This window comes from Toxorhynchites rutilus, chromosome 3 (genome assembly GCF_029784135.1).
Source record: "Toxorhynchites rutilus septentrionalis strain SRP chromosome 3, ASM2978413v1, whole genome shotgun sequence".
Lineage (NCBI taxonomy): Eukaryota > Metazoa > Arthropoda > Insecta > Diptera > Culicidae > Toxorhynchites > Toxorhynchites rutilus.
Window position 1 is genome coordinate 295,490,010 of NC_073746.1, and position 19,930 is coordinate 295,509,939.

The 19,930-nt window shown below is 39.1% G+C and overlaps 1 protein-coding gene across 1 annotated transcript; it reads right to left on the bottom strand.

Moving 5' to 3' along the window:
- Positions 1–882: 882 nt before the first annotated feature.
- On the bottom strand, positions 883–15,631 carry LOC129778214 (tetra-peptide repeat homeobox protein 1-like). Its single transcript, XM_055784958.1, has 3 exons — positions 15,580–15,631; positions 14,904–15,502; positions 883–1,521 (listed from the first exon to the last, which is right to left on the bottom strand). The coding sequence occupies exons 1-3, from the start codon at positions 15,592–15,594 to the stop codon at positions 1,152–1,154; spliced, it is 984 nt and encodes a 327-aa protein (XP_055640933.1). The 5' UTR covers positions 15,595–15,631; the 3' UTR covers positions 883–1,151.
- Between the last annotated feature and the right edge of the window lie 4,299 nt (positions 15,632–19,930).

A 19,930-nucleotide genomic window follows, 5' to 3' on the forward strand; every position in this document is an offset into this window, starting at 1 on the left:
GGTCCTTTTCAGGAATACTATTTAGAGTTTCAAGAGAGTTAAACTAACAGATTAATGAACAATGAAAAGAATTGCATTCAAAATAACCAAGTGTTCTGAATAATCACAGTCCTACGTCAAACTTCCCTCCGTACCCCTAGACTCAGACCCTTCTACTTTTTTTCTATCGAGCACATTCGATCGATTTTATAGATCGTTAAAAACATTTGAACCTACTATCAATATATTGATTATTTATATTTAACAAACAACATATCCACTAGCAACAATGTATATGGAAGAAGACCGTTTATCGGGTGAGCTAGTTTTATTATATTAAATTTTACCAAATTTATATTAAACCATTTTACCGTTTGCTATAACTTAATGTTCAAATACACACGTATTAAATTATACATGCTGAAATTTATTTTCGTATAATACCTTATATATATAGACTAAAATCACAAAAATGCAATTATTAGCAGCTGTATACATTTTGAACATAGAACTATGAACGACAGCCGCAAAATGTATACAGTATAATGTTTTCAAATCAATCAATCACACTATCAATCAGGTTATTCGAACAGAAATCCTTGACGACTGCTCACCAGCGTAAAACTTACTTTTCACGGCGAATTACTGCACAAACCAGCTCTTTATTGGCGAAGGAAACGGTTGCGTGGATCGCAAATATTCTGTTCGGTAATCGCTGTGCTCTTCAGACTTCAGATGTCGGAATACGTTCAATTACCTTCAGTTGCCTCTTCCCAATCGATCAGCTTGGCGCGATTCGAAGTTACATAATTGGAGTCGACTAGAGGGATTGGGTGGAAGAAAAGACCAAACACCGCTTATTTCCATTTTCAATCTTGTCACTCGTGGTGACACTTTGCTCGTAATTTATTTCTTGCACTAATCGCTTCTCTCGTTCTCGTGTACATTTCATAAAAAAGCTCCTATATTATGGTATTGATTACAACAAGCGCAGGTAGTGGAAAACAACGACAACAGATAGCGAAGAGAAAGAAACATAATTCTTAGGACCTACATTTGAGTATCGTTCCTCTGTCGCGTGCGTGATCCAAAGTTTGACGTATTTTAAGTATCGCAATGACGCTTGAATAAAGTGACTATTTTGAAGTTGTGTTTAGATGCTAAAAATAATTCTAGCCGTAGATTTTCTTGATTCCACCGTATCCGTAACCGTGGCCCCCATATCCTCCACCGAGATAGGATCCTCCACCGAGATAGGATCCTCCACCGATGATGCCGCCGCCACCACCGTAGAGACCGCCGCCACCACCGTAGAGACCTCCTCCGCCAACGACGACGCCTGGACCTCCGCCTACAATGACACCAGGTCCTCCCCCGATTATGCCTCCGAGACCGCCACCTCCTAGGGCAAGGCCACCTCCGCCGATGGCAATACCACCGCCGCCCACAGGAACCGGTATGGGCTGTGGCACCGGGATTGGCTGAGGCACTGGCACCGGCTGCGGCACAGGAATAGGCTGAGGCACCGACACTGGGACAGTTCTGGGTGGAAATGAAAGACAAAAGGTTTCAGTACACAAGAAGAGGAAAATGACAGTGTTTAGTGGAGTGACATAATTCGAGTCGACCACGATGTCGCTCGGATGTTTTCAAAAAAAGAATTGCCGGGCAGAAAGCGGCTCTAGTATGTTTGTATTTTATATCGCCAAATTGCCATTCAATTAATTAACCTTTAGACCAGGGGTTTTCAGATTTTTTTTATGGCAGAGAACTTTTTATAACAAAAATATTTGACAGAGCACTTACGTTTTTAAATCAATAAAACAAATCCTATTTAATTGACGTCACCCAACTGGTAACAACTCTAAACCCTAAAACCCTGCTCTGGACGGTTAAACAGAGCGGAAATTGTTTATTTTATTGTTCCAGGGGAAAAGTGAAACCGTTCATCATTATACGATTTCATAAAATATAATTCGTCTGCATTTGTGCGATGCGAAAAAAATTGTCAATGTTTCCGACAAATGCCGTATAAAGTGTCGAAGTGTTGCTTCACTCTTGACAGACCAAGTGGCTAAGTATTGACCAATAGGTAGTTCTGTATGATAAATATATGGACTAAACAAGAAAGTACACGTTTAATATCATAGGTATATTTCAACGTTGCGAACCATTCTCTAGAGCAGGGATTGTCAAACTATTTTGTCCAGAGACCCCTTTTCCAGATTGAAGTGATACCATCGACCACTACAGCCACTTGACGTAATTTCATCAATAAATAGACATTAAATTCAGTAAATATCTGGTGTAATTAAGAATTATTAGTACAAATTACAAAAACAATAATACTCTCTACAATTATATTAGTCATTCTTATAACAAGTTGGTTCACGTAGCACAGCTTATGCAGTATTTTGAAAGTTTCAAATATGAACCCGTGTTATTAATGTGTTATTAATAGGGGTCGATCTTTAGATCTCGTCGACCCCTGGGAAACCGATATTGACCCCAAGGAGTCGATATTGACCACTTTGAGAACCCTGCTCCAGAGCTTCTCGTTCCAAATCTTCTAATATTTCTTTCTTTAGTATTCCGAAAGATATTAGTTTCTCCTCGCATTAATATTTTACACGAAATAATTGGCGTCATTGGAATACAAATGAATAATGTATTGTAAAATGGGTTCTTTGATATTAGGCGTAGTATCTCTGGTCCAGGTAAGGCACTCATCATACAGCCCTCATATCATAACAGCAGTTATATAGTGTCAATGGCTTACTTCAACTTTAAATTAAAGATGCTACGATTCCATTACAATGGAGGAGTGTATTTTGTTCATTCGTGTCACCACAAGTCGTTGTACGATTTCGATTAGTGTCTTTCACGGGATTTTTTGGGAAGCAAACTCGGATTCAAGATTCAGATCAGTATTCCAGAGCTTTAACTAGAAAATTCGGGGAAAATCAGTGATTTAAGTATAAAAATTTTCTGGATGCAAATCGAATTCAAACTTCAGATTCTAATTCTGTATTCTAACAATCTTCATACCCTATTCATCTGTGTTTTTTTTTCTTATTTATGGTTTGTTAAAGTTGTATCAATATGACAAAATAAAATTATGAAAACGGTTTCTCATAATCCTCTAAATTGTACGATGTTAATACATGTTTTCGTTGAACTTTGCTTCAAAATTTTCCGCAAATTTCATCCTTGACGCTCCTCCTTGAACCGATACACAGTTCTTTGCTTTCAAAATAGAGTCCATCATTGTGGGACCTTATTTTTTTGGCATTGTAAATTGAAAATAGTCACTCAACACACGCTGATGGATGTAAGATTATCGAAAATCTTGCCAAAGTCTCACAAACGACTTTAGCAATAGATACATAAATTTCCCACCAAGTCTTTCGACATGCAACAAACAGTTGGGACCAAGATACTTGTTACTTGAAAAGCCTGAATTCGTTATCCAAGACTCGTCTATTACCTGCTCGAAAGAATTGAGGAAATTGACGAATCAAATTATTAAGGTTGAGGAAAGTTTGAGGGTTCAAGGCCGCAAATTCGATAACCGGATCGCTGAAAACAAATCGCTTGAAAATCTGTTTGATGAGTTCAATTTATTAGTCCCGACCAGTGTTGCCACATTTAAATCTGTACCAGAGGGGTCAAAAATCTTATTCATCTGTACTTTTTTTTTTTTTCAAAAATCTGTACTACATTTACATTTGCAAGTTATTCGTGTGTTTGTTGATGCTTATACATAGTTTTATTGAATCTAGATTGCATACTATCATTTTTTTCGTTCGTTATATCGTTGCTGAGCCGATGTCGAAGCTTATTTTTGTTCTGATTATATTCAGAAAAAATCGCTCGACAGTTGCCGAGGAGTGAGGCATAGTGAGAACGTTACAAACAAGGCATCGAAGCGTCGAAATGGCGAGCGAACTGTCAATTCTTTTTAGGCACCCAATTTTTGTCCACCAACCCTGCACAAGCTCGTTTTCTGAAATTGTGATTTCCTTACGAAGTAATTTTATCTTTAGGCTACAGAATTTATTCTCCTCATCTTGTACATTCTCATTGTAGAATTATGGAAACGCTTCTAATACAACGTTAATGCTAGTCAAATTGGAAAAGTTTCTGGGATTTAACATTGCGGTAGACTTGATCTGCCTTTCGCTGTCCGTTGTTCTGATAATTTCTTCTGCTGCTATTCCAACCTAAAATTCTTGTCGCTTTTCAAATGTTCTCCATATTTAATAGCATTGGACATTGAAACAACATAAGATTCCTCGCAGATATTAGTGAGAATGATAATAAAAATCAGGTTTTTCATCCTGGAACAAACGATTCAATCTGTTGATTTGGAGCAAAACATACGTCGCACCGTCCGACGCGAATTCTTCCAGATGGTCCATGTAATGAATTTCGTCCTTATGAAACTGATCAATCATTGCATTGTAAATGCTTTTAAGAACAGCAGCACCATACCATACTGCGATGTAGAAGTCGTCATGTACCTTAATGTTGCTTTGTTCAAATGTAAGAAATTTTACAAATGGAAAAACATCTGTACCAATCTGTACTTTTTGACGAAAATCTGTACTCTGTACCGTACGGAATCTGTACCAAAAATAACAAAAAAAACTGTACCACTCCAGATAAATCTGTACGTGTGGCAACACTGGTCCCGACAAATCGATTTGAAGTCCAAATTCTTCAGAAAGAATCAGTACAACATTTTCCAACATTTTCATAAATCAAGGTATCTTCAAGACTCAACGAAAAAAAAAACAAAGTTTATTAGAAAGAAGGTAGGTAGATTCTTTTCTTATTCTTAAATGTCACTAACGTTCCTAGAGGAACTTCGCCATCTCAACGTAGTATTACTTACGTCATTTTTTAGTACGTAGTTGAGATTTCTATGCCAAATAACACGCCTTAAATGTATTCTGAGTGGCAAGCACTAGAATACGAAGAAGGTAGATAGAAAAGATGAGTTGTAATAAATCAAATATTTAAAATTAGATTTGAAAAAAAAATTGTAAATCTATTTGTGCTCCGCTGAAAATTTGTAATTCTGTAGAAAATAGATTATGTATCTGAAATTCGGCGAAAAATCTGTATAATACAGAATATTCTGTATATGTGGCAACCCTGCCCTGACTCTATGTTTTCTGATTTAGCATTCAAAACCCAGATTCCGCAATCCTAATTCCAAATTTCGAATTCATACTCTGAATCCTTTTTGCACATTCCACTAAAAAGTTCTGAATTACATACACTATTCGCTTAATGGAGTGAGGTTTCGAATATGTGTTCCAGATTTGGATACCATATGAGTCCGGAATCAATACCCGAATACAATATTCATATTGAAGATTACAGATATAGATTCCATATCCGGATTTCTGACTTCAAATTTCAAGTACAAGACCCTTTATTCTAGATTTCATTTACGGAGAATTCTTTTCAGAATTCAGAGTCCGGACATGAATTCTAGATTTTAGTTTTTCTCTTTAAAATTCCGGAGTACTGATTTAGATTTCAGACCCACATTCAGAACTCGATGTTATTATTACATACTTTAGACTCTAGGTTAAATCTTTGGATTGGATTGTGGGTCATAATGAACGCTTTTAAAATTCCTTACTTCGAATAAATATTCTCTAATCATGAGGGACACGTAATATACAACCAATTCAAATGATTGCTGTGCACGATGAAGTAGAAAACATACAGGTGTTCAATATATGTACGATTTTTCGGAACTCGGAAGACCAGGAACATATTCTAGATTTCACATTCCAAACCCAGATAAAGATTTCTGGATAGAAAAATTATCTACAAATAGTTATGTGAATGTTCTACAATCACTTTTCTTCCAGTTTATCGAATCAGCGGTGAAGTTTTCTCATTTTTACTCCAGAAATATTGACGAAAAAAAATTACTAATCAAGTCGGGTAAAACGGATACTCCACCGACAAAAGACAAACATTTAGTTTTGAAAACAATTTGATTATCTTCTCCTTCATTTATTAACAGATGTCCACTAACTACGCTTGCAATTGCAACCAGATATCATGAACGAATCAGCGGTGCGGTTCCGTAATCCGAATTTGTCATTCCGAATGCCGGAAGCTATTTTAGATGAAAAAATGATAAAAACTACAAGCCATTCTAGGTGATTTTAGTTTAGCCTTTTTGTTAGATCATTTCTAAGCCATATTTGAATACCTCCAAAACTAATCGAGTACATAAACTTGAATTTTCAGTTAGTGTCCATCTTTCCCGACTCAATCTCATTTTTTCAAAAATGCTGGACACATTCATTTTTCAAAATTTATGCCTCAATGACAAGTTTTATTATGAAAAGAGACCTAGACTACCAATTTTTGGTGAGATAGCCATATATTTTTCGTGAAAAACTCACTTTCAACTCAAATCAACTTTTACTAAGGGTGTCCGTCTTTACCACCCTTCCCCTATATCTGTTCTATATTAATCGTATCAGAAATTTCAGATTTTTTCTTCAAATTCAAATTCTAGATACAAAAATCCAGACGTAGATTCAAGAATTGTACACTTCTGGAAGAAGATTGCTGAAATAGATTACTTTCAGTTCCATTCAGTTCCAGATGCAAATTATAAATTTCAGATTTTGGATTCAGTTCAGATTCTTAATTGAGTTTATAGGACCCAGATTGCGACCTCTGATTGCAGTTCCAGATTTCGAATTTAAAATTCTAATACAAACACAAATTCTAGATTTAAAATTCCGAACTTTGGGTTCAATCCATACGTTCAGACTCCTGACTCCAAATTCAGATTATAGATAAATATTCCGTAATCAGATAACAGTCATGCTTCAAAAGGTAGATTTCAAATTGCGAATTTCTAACTCATATAGTAGATTCATACTCTACATTCCAGATTCCATATACAGTAGAACCCTCATTATCCGCGAGCGGATGATCCGAGGTGCGGTATATCCGCGAATGCGAGTTCCATAGTAATTCTATGAACCTACCCTAAATTTGACAATCAGTGGTAGATTTTTGTTCTTCTGTTTTGGTCATGACTTTCACATTATTGACTACTGGTGTACGCGACCTTACAGATGGATAGCTCAATGATTCCTGTATGGATAAAACATTGTTTTCATACTGAAATATCTGTTTTTTTTTGTGTTGGCACCTAATTTTTAGTCATTGGTTGTGTTATCCGCGATTTTCGTGATCCGCGGTGAGCTAGCCCGACTATTCCGCGAATAATCGGGGTTCTACTGTACAGGTTTAATCTAAGAGACAGCTTCGAAAGCCTGATACAGGTTCCAGTTTCAGAATTCAGATTGCGATTACATATTAAAACATCAATTTTACTGATTTTACCTGATGTACCACATCCAAGATTGCGAGCAAAAAAAAAAGATTAAAAAAATTATAAGGGTTTGTGTCCAGGACACGACCGCATTGTTATCATAGGACTACGGAATAATTTTATGAAATTTCGTCACAATCTGTCAAGTGGTTATCGAGGCTTGAAAGCTCGAAGTGTTTCATCAAAAAAAAATATGGATGCAGTCGTGGAAATCAACGCCAGTCCCACAGTTGGATCGCGAAACAGATGCGAATCAACCATTCGATCGTGTCCCGTGTGGTTAAATCGTCCAGGGAGAGCCGGATGACCCAACGGCGAGCAGATAGCGGTTAAAAGGTCAACTCTTCCGTCTGGTTCGTCCAGCAGCAGACAATGAAGCGGGTTGGACTTCATGTCTTCAAAGTGAGGAAGGCGCTCACCCGAACCGATGAACAGAATACGATGGACAAATCCCGCGACAGGAAGCTGTACCGCGAGTGGTCAGTGAAATGCATCGTTATTGACGACTAGGCGTACATTAAAGCAAACGCCAAGCAGATCCTCGGGCTGGAGTTTCTCGTTGGCAAGTCCCGTCTGGATGTTCCGAAAGAAGAAGGTCGACAAATTTGCCAAGAAGTACTTGGTGTGGCAGGCGATCTGTGGACGCGTCAAATTCAGCAAGCCGTACATTGTGACCGGCACCATCAACGACCAAATATATAAAGAAGAATGCTTCTCTGGTCTCACGAAGGTCACACTCTGTTTTGGCTGGGTCTGGAATCGTGTCATTACGCGAAACCGATGATGGTGTGGTACGAGGCCAACGATGTTGTTTTTGTGCCGAATGATGCAAATCTGACAAACTCGTCAGAACTTCACTATTTTGAATGATTATGAAGGGCAAGCTCCGGGAAACAGGAAAGGTATTTAAGAACGACTTGGAGTGGATGAAAGTGTATAAGAAAGATGGCGCAAATGTTGCACAGGATTTGATGAGTAGCGTTAAGTTCAAGGTACGGTCATTTAACCTAAGAGAGGAGGTTGAATAACCAACTTTGCAAAAATATGGCTAATATGTGTTTATTTGTTCCCTGAGAGTTTCAAAAATATCCGACCTCAAATAAATTTTTGGTGATCATTTTTGTCTGTTGCATTTTTTTCGAGTACAGTCTTTATGCGTTGGATGAACGTGGGATCAAAATCTGATCGTTCAAACATGTCTTCAGCCACTTGATTGTGATTAAATGTTTGAAGAAAATTGAGCTGTTTTGACACTAGTCAAAACAGCTCAATAGTCCGTGACGTGGCAAATCATTAATCTCTTTTCAGCCGTCTTCGATTGCCTTGTACCATTCATACTCCCGTGTTTTCGACATTGTTGAGTCAACAAATGTATTCTACAACCTTTTCAACTTTTCGGAAAAACAAATTTTGTTTGCAACACAATGATTTTTTTATACTCCTGAAACCAACTCAATATATCTCTTCTGATTTGCTTCTGCGCGATAGTGTATAATTTGGAGAGTACATTCGCAATCAAACAATTCCGCATATCTATCCATCATGACGGCCAAACAGAAATTGACTGTTTCCCGGAGCGAATGAAAATTTGCTTTCTCTTTTCCTCTGAATAGAATGATGCGCATGGTTAGCTATGCTTCAATTTCAACTTTTTCATGGTATAGAGGCTTTAAACTTAAAAACTCCCCCTAGTAAAGGTTAGCTGCGATTTTATTCGCAATGATATGTATTGTTTGTATTTAAATTGTGCATCACTGCTATGTTAGTTGCAGTGGATGGCATTTGCAGTTGTGGGCAGCAAACTAAGGTTCTCGTCACAAATAAGACAACGGACTCGGAAATGTAAAGGGATAAGTGCCTGCAGGATCGCCTCCTTCCGTTTATTAAGGCTCACAAAGGTCCGGTGAAGTTTTGGCCAGATTTGCTAAGCTGCCACCAGAGGTGCTTCAGTGGTGCCGTAACAATGGGGTCTATTACATTTGAAAAGAGCTCAATCCTCTTAATTGCCCCCAATTCCGCTCAATTGAAATATATTGGGCAATTATCAAGCGGAACATGAAGAAGGGTGCTAACGTGACATGGGATGCTGCAGACATGAAGAGATCATGGAATAAAATGGCCGCTCTGGTTGACCCACATCCCGGTTCGAGAGGTTTATCTGTCACTAGCTTATGTGTGAAGTTTCATGACATTTCGTTTATTTGTTCACAACCTACAGTTGTTTAAGTGTCACTACCCGAGCATTCGTACAGAAAATGTGCGACATTTTGGTCATAAAAAAATATCCGCGCGATGGGTGCCGCGTTTGCTGACCGTCGAACAAAAACAGCGGCGCGTGGGTGATTCAACAGCCGGTTTGGCGTTATTGAAGCGTACTCTTGTGAATTTCCTTCGACGTTTTGTGAAAATGGATGAAACATGGATCCATTACCACACTCCAATAAACAGTCTGCAGAGTGACACTGAGGCATATTTCAAGATTTGGACGCTCAAAACGTTACCCACATCCAGTCGTACAGCTACAAGCATCGCCTCATTGACATACCAACAGTAACGAAAGAGTGATTCGACTTTTCAGAGCGCGTTGGGTGATTCCTCGATAATAGACGTCACACATTTTGGCTGCCAAGCTGCTGAATTAAAAATTCAGAATATGTTTTTCTTTATTGGGGAATCACCCACATCGCAAGTGAGTTTTCTAATAAAAGGTGAAATTTTGTGAAAAAGCCGGAATCTCAAACATGATCTGAAAAGTGAGAAAGGTGGCCGCTGATCAATCGCCATCACTTACGTTAGCAGGGATGCCGGGTAATTTTTTAGAGTGTCTCACAAGGTACGACAAAAATGTATTCAAATGTCTTCACAGTTCCAAAGCTAAAATTCATAACTTACTTTTGAACAAACTTTGATAGAATATTCAATGTTGATTCTAATTGGTATTGTTGTATAGCGTATTTCGTGAAACCTACCTTGAAGTTTTGAAGTTTATTTCAGAAAATGTGAACAAAGAATATATTGCGCAACTGTGTGTGACTATATCTCATAAGTTTAAAAATGATAATTGACTTGATAAATCGTTGACTGAGTGAATATAGCCCCATATCCATAAAACTAATTAATGAAACGAAAAATCGTTTCGATCGAATTGATCGTTTGAAAAATATGGGTCAATCTATTGTATAGTATAGGTCCAATAATAAAAATACAATGTCATAATCATTCGAACTCTTGAGTGTATATGAACTAATGTCTTCTAGAGACAATATGTATTCAGACCGCTGGAAGTTCTTCAGAAATTGAAGTAAAAGTCGATATGTTTTTGAATTCATTCTATATGTGGATTTTCTGCTTGGAAAGATTTGAAAAAAGCAAGTGAATGACCATGGGATGAAAATCTCCGTTGATTACTACGAACAAAAGTGAACAAGTAAACACTGATGAAAAAGCGAGCGAATGACACTGAGACGAAAGCCCTCCTTTTTGACGATATTTTCGACCTATAGTTAGACTTTCATGGAAATAAGATCCCTCAAAAACCCAGGTACACTATCGTTCTGAAATGTCTTCACATATTTCATAATGTCTTCAGAGTAAAACAGATGTCTTAAAAATGAAGACATGTCTTCAAACATGGTATCTCTGGACTTAAGTGGTTCTCTTGAGCGACTGGGGCATTGAAACTCAAGATTACGGGTCATATAATAATAAAAATAAGCGTTACTCTGAAGGAAAACGAACACCGATATGTTCCATTTTTTTTAATATAGCAAGGTAAAAACAGATAAACCTTTTACAATAATTAGAGTGCCGATCGGGACGACCACCGATAGCGGCTTGGGGTTTGCCGATAGCGAATCGAGATGACCGCGTAAAATTTTGTCGATAGCGGATCGGGATAACCGCGCAGGATGATCTCGATAGTGGATCGGGATGACCGCGTAAGATTCTGTCGATAGCGACTCGGAATGAATTACAGCAGGTAAAACGGCTTACGACGGATCTTACCGATAGCGGATCAGGATGATCACATTCTTTTTGACAATGAATTACCGATTCTATGTGAAACCGATGAAAGGTTATCCAAATGATAATTTCGTTAATTTACGTTTCACTTTGCACTTCTTCTATATTTTTGGGATGGGGGAGGATGTGTGGCACCATGAGCTGTAATAATAACCTTGTCATAAGCTGTAATAATAACCTTGCCGATACCACAGTAATATCCCACCTTGTATGCATATACTTGATGCCTACACACACGCACGTTACCCACATCCAGTCGTACAGCAACAAGCATCGCTCCATTGGGTGACCGGAATAAATCGCCACAGTAAACAACTGCAACAGAAACAACCGCTTAGAAAAAGTGTAGTAGGCTAGAAATATTTGGCGCGGGAAAAACATCATGTGCCTCACATTTCTATTATAAATTTATTCTCTTGTTCTCGTTTTTCGAAATTTATTCTGAGGACAATGTAATGGGGACGAAGTCCCCATTTGGCGAGGATAAGGAATCGAGGCGGCCCATGCCGCCAAGATGACGCAATCCGAGTCCACCGCCGACCCGCCGTCGGAAGCGGCGGTGTCTCGCACGCAAACCTGGGATCCACTGATTGCCCGGTTAGTTTGAAACATAGGATACGATCCTTTAGCAATGTCCGACCGAGCTCTAGCGAGCGTCGGACGGTATACGTCTGCCCGGGGCGTTACGTTTGCCTGGGGCGATACGTTTGCCCGGTTAATTCTTGTTTTGAAATACAATACCGCGCCACAATATTTATAGCCTACTACACATTTTATAAGCGGTGGTTTCTGTTGCAGTCGTTTTCTGTGGCGATTTATTCCGGGAACCGCTCCATTGACATACCAACAGTAACGAAAGCTCAGAGCGCGTTGGGTGATTCCTCGGTAATAGATGCCACACAAGTCCGTTGATTAAAACTTCAGAGTTCTGACGCCAGGTTTTAGGTACGACATGCGGACGATTACAGATTCATGAGTTCAGTTTCTGATTCCGATTTGATATGCAAATCACAAATTCGAAACATTCCAGGAGCCGGGAATCAGATTTCACAATCTGCAGAATTACAATTACAATTATAAACTCGAAGCTTCCTAACTTCAAAAGCTAGGAATCAGAATTGACCTCAATATGTGTTCCATATTCGGGGTTATGATTTTCGTTGCAAACCTTGTGGATGAGAAAATATGTGTTCACTACTAATCTCAAGTTAATCGTAAGTATTCAGTTGTTTTATGCTTTTAAGTAGATAGACTAGTATAGGTTTGAGGGGTTGAAATGTGAAATAATGGAATCCCGGCCCCAAAGGGCTAACCCTGAAGGAGCCTAATAAATATTATTTTGGAAAAACAAGCAGAATTCCTGAGGCAGATTGCAGACACGGGCCCCGAAGAAATTTCCATGTTTGAATCAATTATAATTGATTTAAAATTACTGATTTAAGATACCAGATTTTAGGCATCTCAAGCGGATTCTAGTTCACGTTTACAATCCCGATTTCAGATTTCAGATGCGAAATACCAGATTTCAGTAACAGATTATACACACAAAATTGAATTTTAGCTCATGTTTTGTCATCTTGATTTATGACATTAAATGAGACATAACATAACAGAAAATGTCATGACTCACAAATACTGGTAAGCATTTGTATAATATACATGGTACAGCAACATGAGATTAATACGAGCGAGCGAAACAAAAGACAAATAAGCTTTCCGCATACCTAGCCACATACACGGCCCAGACCGAGATAGATATTGTTCTCCTTCATGCGCTCCTTTTTTACTCTCAGAAAACACTTTCCAACTTCATTATCAGGTGCAATATTATCACGTATTTGCAACATAATTAGCCATGTGGATATCGTGGTCGTGTAAACTAGCTTTGCATTCCAGCCGGCCTTGGTTCGATCCTCATTGACGTCGTATGGACTTTTTTTTGGCACAATCCCAAATGAAATGAGGAAAGAAAACAGAAAGAGATGTTTGCACGCATACATACAATCCATTTTTAAGCTTTTAAAACAGCTCATTATTTGCGCATTTGACTCTCCAGCAAACTAAATGGCATCATTTCTGCCAAAGATGAAATGTTTTCTGCCAACGCTAGTTTGGGTGTACCTTTATATTCCTCATTCATATTAGGGGCTTCAGAATTCAGTATTCAGTGGTCATAATTTGGAAACCGTTGACAGATATGAATTCCGAAATTGAAGAATATGAATTTCATATTGGAATTCAAGATATTGAATATTGGTTTTGAATTCGGGATTCACACACCTTCATCCATATTTTGTAATGCATAAAGAATAGATTTCATATTCAGAATATCAATTCCAAATTGTCGTATAGCTTTCAGACTTCATTCATGTAGATTCTTGTTCTCAGGAGTGAATCTCAGATTTCGAATAAATTATTCATTTTGTGTATGTTCGAAATTATCGGTAAAATTGGTAATGATTGCCTGGTGAAATTGACCTGGGTAAGCTGTGCGAAGGATGGAAACCTCGTTAGTTCACAGTGGAATAAAAGCACGTAAGTAAACGTGGTTAAATCACTTGATTCACTTTACATTGTTTTTAACTTTTTTTTAATATTGGATAAAATGAATTCAAACAATTAAGTAATTGATTGTTTTCGCAATAGAATGTTTTTTAATAGATCAAACTAATGGTCACAATGGTACAATGCTCCTACAGAAGAATTGAATGTTTGGTAGTTGAGATCTTCTATCATCAAATCCAGTACATAATTTGTTCTCCAAAAATGCGTTGATTTTCAAAAGTATTATTTCGTTTGAATTGGATATTGTATGAATAGTTCTGTATAATTACAATGTGTTCTATACCCAAAATTTATTTTTAGCGCATTTTTTGACATCCTCGTATATCACTTTATTTGAGCCTTAAAGTTATCATAAAGAGTTATATCCACCCATACTGGTACAGCGAGAGTTTGCGAACTTTGAAACTGTTCACTGATAGATACTGCTGAAGTTTTGCTTTGAACTGTATAATGTAAGGAACAATAGTTGAAATGAGATACAAACACCCTGTTACTTGAGGACCAAATCGGGCCCAACAGGCGAAAAACTGGATCCGAAATATAGAAACCGCAACTGAGGTCTAAACTTTGAACCACAGTTGTTTCAATGGGAATATTCGTTTATCGCTGCTTGCAAATGCTAAGATTGAAAATATACAGTTCAAGTTCGATTAGTTATAGTTTAGGTTTTTGAGGTAGATCGCAATTACTGTTTGTTCTACTACTCCTGTATAATATAAGAACAGGGATAACCAAGGATTGTTAGTATAAAAATACAGCAACCGCGAGAACACAAGCACCTCATCGAAAAGAGAACCAATGATATTGATGAATTTACGCTGTGGAGAATGAAAGTTGATAATACACACTCTAACTTAACTGCGACCAAAACAAAAATGCTATGTACCATGGAAATTCTGTGGTGATATTGGACACCAGCAACATTGAAATTGAGATGTTACATTTGACTCACCTAGTAACGGTTACTGGGTACGGCTGTGGTACCGGAACTGGTACTGGTCTGTCAACGGGCACATGTACTGGATAAGGGCTTGGGACCGATACTGGCACTGGCACTGGATGAGGGACGGGCCTCACCACAGGAACGGGAACGGGCACTTGTACAGGGTATGGGATATGTTGTGGAACTGGAACTGGCACTGGAGTCGGCACAGGGACCGGCACGGGTTGCGTGATCGTTGATTGTGTGTGAATGTTTCTCACTACTGTTGGTGCTAGGTTTACGGCCGCACCACCGACAACGCCACCGATACCTCCACCTCCGACTACGGCACCGAGCCCCCCACCACCGATCAAGGCACCACCTCCTAATGCGATACCACCTCCATATCCACCGTATCCACCATACCCACCATACCCACCATATCCGCCATATCCACCATATCCACCATATCCGCCATATCCATACTTCCCTAGTCCATATCCGCCGTACCCTCCATACTTTCCGTATCCATATCCACCGAGCAAGGCACGCTTCTGCGGTGTTTTCGTTTCGAGAACCTCTCCAGCGTGGGTGGAAGTCGAGTACACCGCCAGGCATACACTGAGAATCTTGAATGAAGAAGCACTTATGTCAGAACCATCCACAATCACTAGAACTGCTTTGCTCTCGCTGAAAAAACACTTACAATTAGCAGCTTCATGACTGTACCGCCTTCTCACTAGTCGAAGCACCTTTCAGTTCTGACGAATTATTTGATAATGTCCATCGACTTTTATACTAAAACGGGATTACTAGAGCACCGGCCGAGCCGGAGCCGAGTGAACGCGCTGATTTAGAGATTCATCATGTAATCGCAGGACCAAATTCGTCCGCTCAACAAGTCCGGTGCTATGGCTAATGGCCATAAAACCTTTTTTTTTTTTCATTCGCGCTTAGCGCGAGGAAAAGCGGAAAAACTCGCACGATCTAGTTGGCATCGTTCGTTGGTTAGGATTTTTTTCTGCTAATGCCGCCGCCACCACGCACTCTCTTCTCTCACTCAGCCCAATCATCAAAAGGGCTGCGGTGGCTAACTATGATCAGTTTCATAACGTCTTCGTTTATGCTGAGCCAGGCGCGACGTCGATTGTGCACTATCGGGTTACGTGTGAGGACATTCCATCATCTCCGAGTTTCTTCTATTCCAACTCAATCTTCTGGTGCGTTTGCAACGGCAGGTGGAAAAGTTCGATCTCAAGATTCAAGCCTCAATCAATTTGGTCATTGCAGCAGCATTTTAAAGTCTTACTTATTAGCAACGAATGCGTCACGTTGCTGTTCGAAGGCCAAAGCGCGGTCGGCAAATGGTCAGGAGTTTTAATGTGTGATAATCGAATCGTATTGATAGGGATTCCTAGCCATCATAAATAATGTGTTTCATTATTACCGGTCGACAAAAACGCAATCGTCGGAGAAATTCAACCAGTGCGCAAATATGTTATAATACACCGGAAAATTGGAGCTCACCACACCACCTTCACCAACTTAACCTGCGTTCTAATTAGTGGTTTGCGACACCTTAACGGTCTTCTTGCAGTGATTTGTGGTTACCATATTGTGTGCAACACATGACCACAGCGGCCCCATCTCAACGAAGATGGTGGTGTCCGTTAATTATCAACTTTCCCCTAATGGCTAATAGGGTTGGTTCGCACCAGTGCACATTAGAAGGTTCTACACCTCAATTAGAACACTAGAGTGGTTCAGTAGCCTAGCAAACAGCAGATGACCAACTGTGAATGTGTTAACCAAATTTAAATCTAATTATGAGTTACCGTTTTTATTTTTACGAAGGATATACACATTTTCAGCAGGCACAGTTCCAACGCAGCCAAAAGGTAAACTAATGATATCCATGTTTGTATTGACTAAAATGTACGATTTATGGTAAACTCAAGCTTTTTCCAATTAATTCAGTTTGAGCGATTTATTGGATACCGATTAGTCTACTGTAACACACCGGTGGGTCCTGTGAGAGAATATTTCTATGTAGTTCATTGAATACATGAACATTGAGGTTGCAAATCACTATACACAGGGTTTTCCAACTTTAAATTCCGAAAGTAAATTGAAATAAAACACACTTAGAATTCGAATTTCGATGAAACTTTTATTTCAAATTAAAGTTTGGTTTATGCCATTATGTGTGAAATACAACATCATTCAAATGTCCACCTAGGGCTTCCTCGCACACTTTGATCCGGAACAGGTAATTTTCGATGACTTTTCGGCACATATGGGGCGGTATCTCGGTCATAACTTCACGAATGTTGTCTTTCAAATGTTCAAGAGTTTACGGAGAGTTGGCATAGACACGGTCTTTCGCATAATCCCACAAAAAAAAGTCTAGCGGGTTCAAATCGCATGATCTGCACGGTCAATTGGCATCACCAAAACGCGAAATTATGCGTCCCTCAAATTTCGTTCGCAATATGGCCATGTTCGGTCGTGTTGTGTGGCACGTGACGCCGTCCTGCTGAAACCACATGTCATCCGTATCCATATCTTCAATTTGTGGCAAAAAAAAATCGGATAACATGCGGCCATAGCATTCACCATTCACAGTTACCGTCTTGCCGTCCTCATTTTCAAAGAAATACGGCCCGATGACTCCACCAGACCATAATGCGCACCAAACAGTGACTTTTGGCGGATGCAATGGTCTCTCAACAATCACGTGTGGATTTTCTGAGCCCCATATATGGAAATTTTGGGTGTTCACATAGCCACCGAGCTCGAAATGTGCCTCATCGCTGAAGAAAATTTGATGCGAAAATTCAGCATTTTGCTGCTGTTGTTCGTTCACCCAATCGACGTATGCCCGACGCATTCCATGGTCACCACGCTCTAATTTTTGTACCAGTTGGACTTTATATGGATGTAGGTGCAAGTCCAAATGCAAAATTCACCACAATGATGTGTTTGACAAGCCCAATTGCTGAGCACGCCGTGGAATCGAAACATTCGGGTCATCCTCCACACTGGCAGCAACAGCAGCAATATTTTCGGCCGAACGCACATTACGATGATGCACAGGTTTCACAATATCCGCTACGGATCCAGTTTGTTCGAATTTACGCACTACATTAGCGATTGTGTGCTCTGTAGGCCGTCCATGACGACCAAAATCCGTCCGTAATGCTCGAAAAACATTTGCCGGGTTTTCATCATTTTTATAGTATAATTTAACAAAATTAACACGTTGTGCGATGCTAAAACGATCCATATTGTAAAATGGCAGACATTCAACTAACGATATGACGCTTTGGTTGACAGCTATGTCAAACGGTTGTCAGCGCAGGGCTGTATACTTTCGGAAGCCCGAAATGGAAAACCCTGTATAATTCTTTAGTCATAGATTTATTTGACTTAGGCTTATATTAACTATTTAGACTTGTGTTTAAAAATGATACATGATGACTCTTTGTCTTCTTCTGCATAATTGAATAAACAGAAGAAAGGGAAGTAACGGATTTAATGATATTTTTGTGTACATTTTTGAATCAAATTTGAATCAAAAATATCAAATTGGAGCCAATGAGCCAGTCTTCTTTGGAAAAATACTACGCATCATAAAAAATGATGTTGCTTCCGTAATTATTGATTGGTTGATCGGGACCAAGGGCGCTATATGTTTTTATGTTTTTTTCTTGAAAGTTGAGGATTTTTTTATTGTCCAGAAATCCGTAAATTTTACTTTTTAGCACTTAAAATTAAAAAAGTGGTTTGTTAGCTGAACTTTATACGGATTGGAGAGTTAACGTGGTAGCATCCGGAGCCACATTCTAACATGGATTCTAACATGTTAAAAAATGTGCACAAATATGCGATAAACATCATCATTACCGTTTTAATTCTATTCATTCAATTATGCTGAAGAAGCCATATTTGTTTTTATTGATTTTGTAAAATCAGGTCTTGTGCTCCCGTGGCCGAGTGGTTAGCGTCATAACTAACATGCCGGGTGTTCGGGTTCGACTCCCGTTCTGGTCGGGGGAATTTTTCGTCAAAGAAATTTCCTCCGACTTGCACTGTGATCACGCGTATTCTAGAGCTTGACATTCAGAATGCATTCAAGGCGTGTTATTTGGCATAGAAATCTCAACTAAGTTCTACTAAAAAATGACGCAAGTAATACTACGCTGAGACGGCGAAGTTCCTCTAGGAACGTTAGTGCCATTGAAGAAGAAGAAGAAAATCAGGTCTAATGATATCTCTATGAACGTTGAACCTTTAACGTTTGGCTGCAATTTCATAGAAAATCATTATTTCTGAAAATCATTACTTCAACGATGTTTTCATGGCCCACAGTGTAAATGTGTGAGATATGAAACATAGTCTGCAAACGAACATTATTTCACCGTAAACGCTACCATAGCTATCCCTTAAAAATAAAGCAGATTTATGATTTCATTTCATTCTGCCAAAGATGATATGTTTTCTGTCACCGCTAGTTTGGTGGGTGTAGATGAACTCCGCCGTCTCAACGTTGTATCACTTGCGTGATTCACGTCTTAGTACCCAGTTGAACTTTCTATAAATAACACGCCTAGAATGAATTTTAAGTGGAATGTTCTATGCGTGGTACGTGGTAGAAGAATCCTTCCAAAGCCTCCACCACGATTTGAGTGACAACAAAACAACAAAAGTTTTTGCCATATACCTCTGTCAGCGCGAAAGTTTGCAACCACAAACAATACCTAGCACTTTCTCGTAAAGGGAGCAATTCTTTTGACAACCGTGGGAAAATATCTTTATTGCATTACTGAGGCTATTCTCAACGTTCGATCCCACTCGATAGGTCACCAGTTGGTTCCATCGACGGTTCCGTAACGCTAAGGTTTGATTGACGAGTGGCCCCGAGCAATCTATGATACGGTGGCCGACTTAATTACAGCTAATTATTGGCGTGTGAGTGGGTGAATGCAGTCTCCACCCACCAACAAGTCGGCAGCGGTATGCGATGGCTCCTCTTGCCGGCTACACTTGTGGATTAC

Bases quoted from the DNA above. Each gene is read 5' to 3' on its own strand.
- LOC129778214 (XM_055784958.1), bottom strand. The intron at 1,522-14,903 runs GTGAGTCAAATG...ATTTCCACCCAG, and splicing joins TACCCAGTAACCGTTACTAG to AACTGTCCCAGTGTCGGTGC.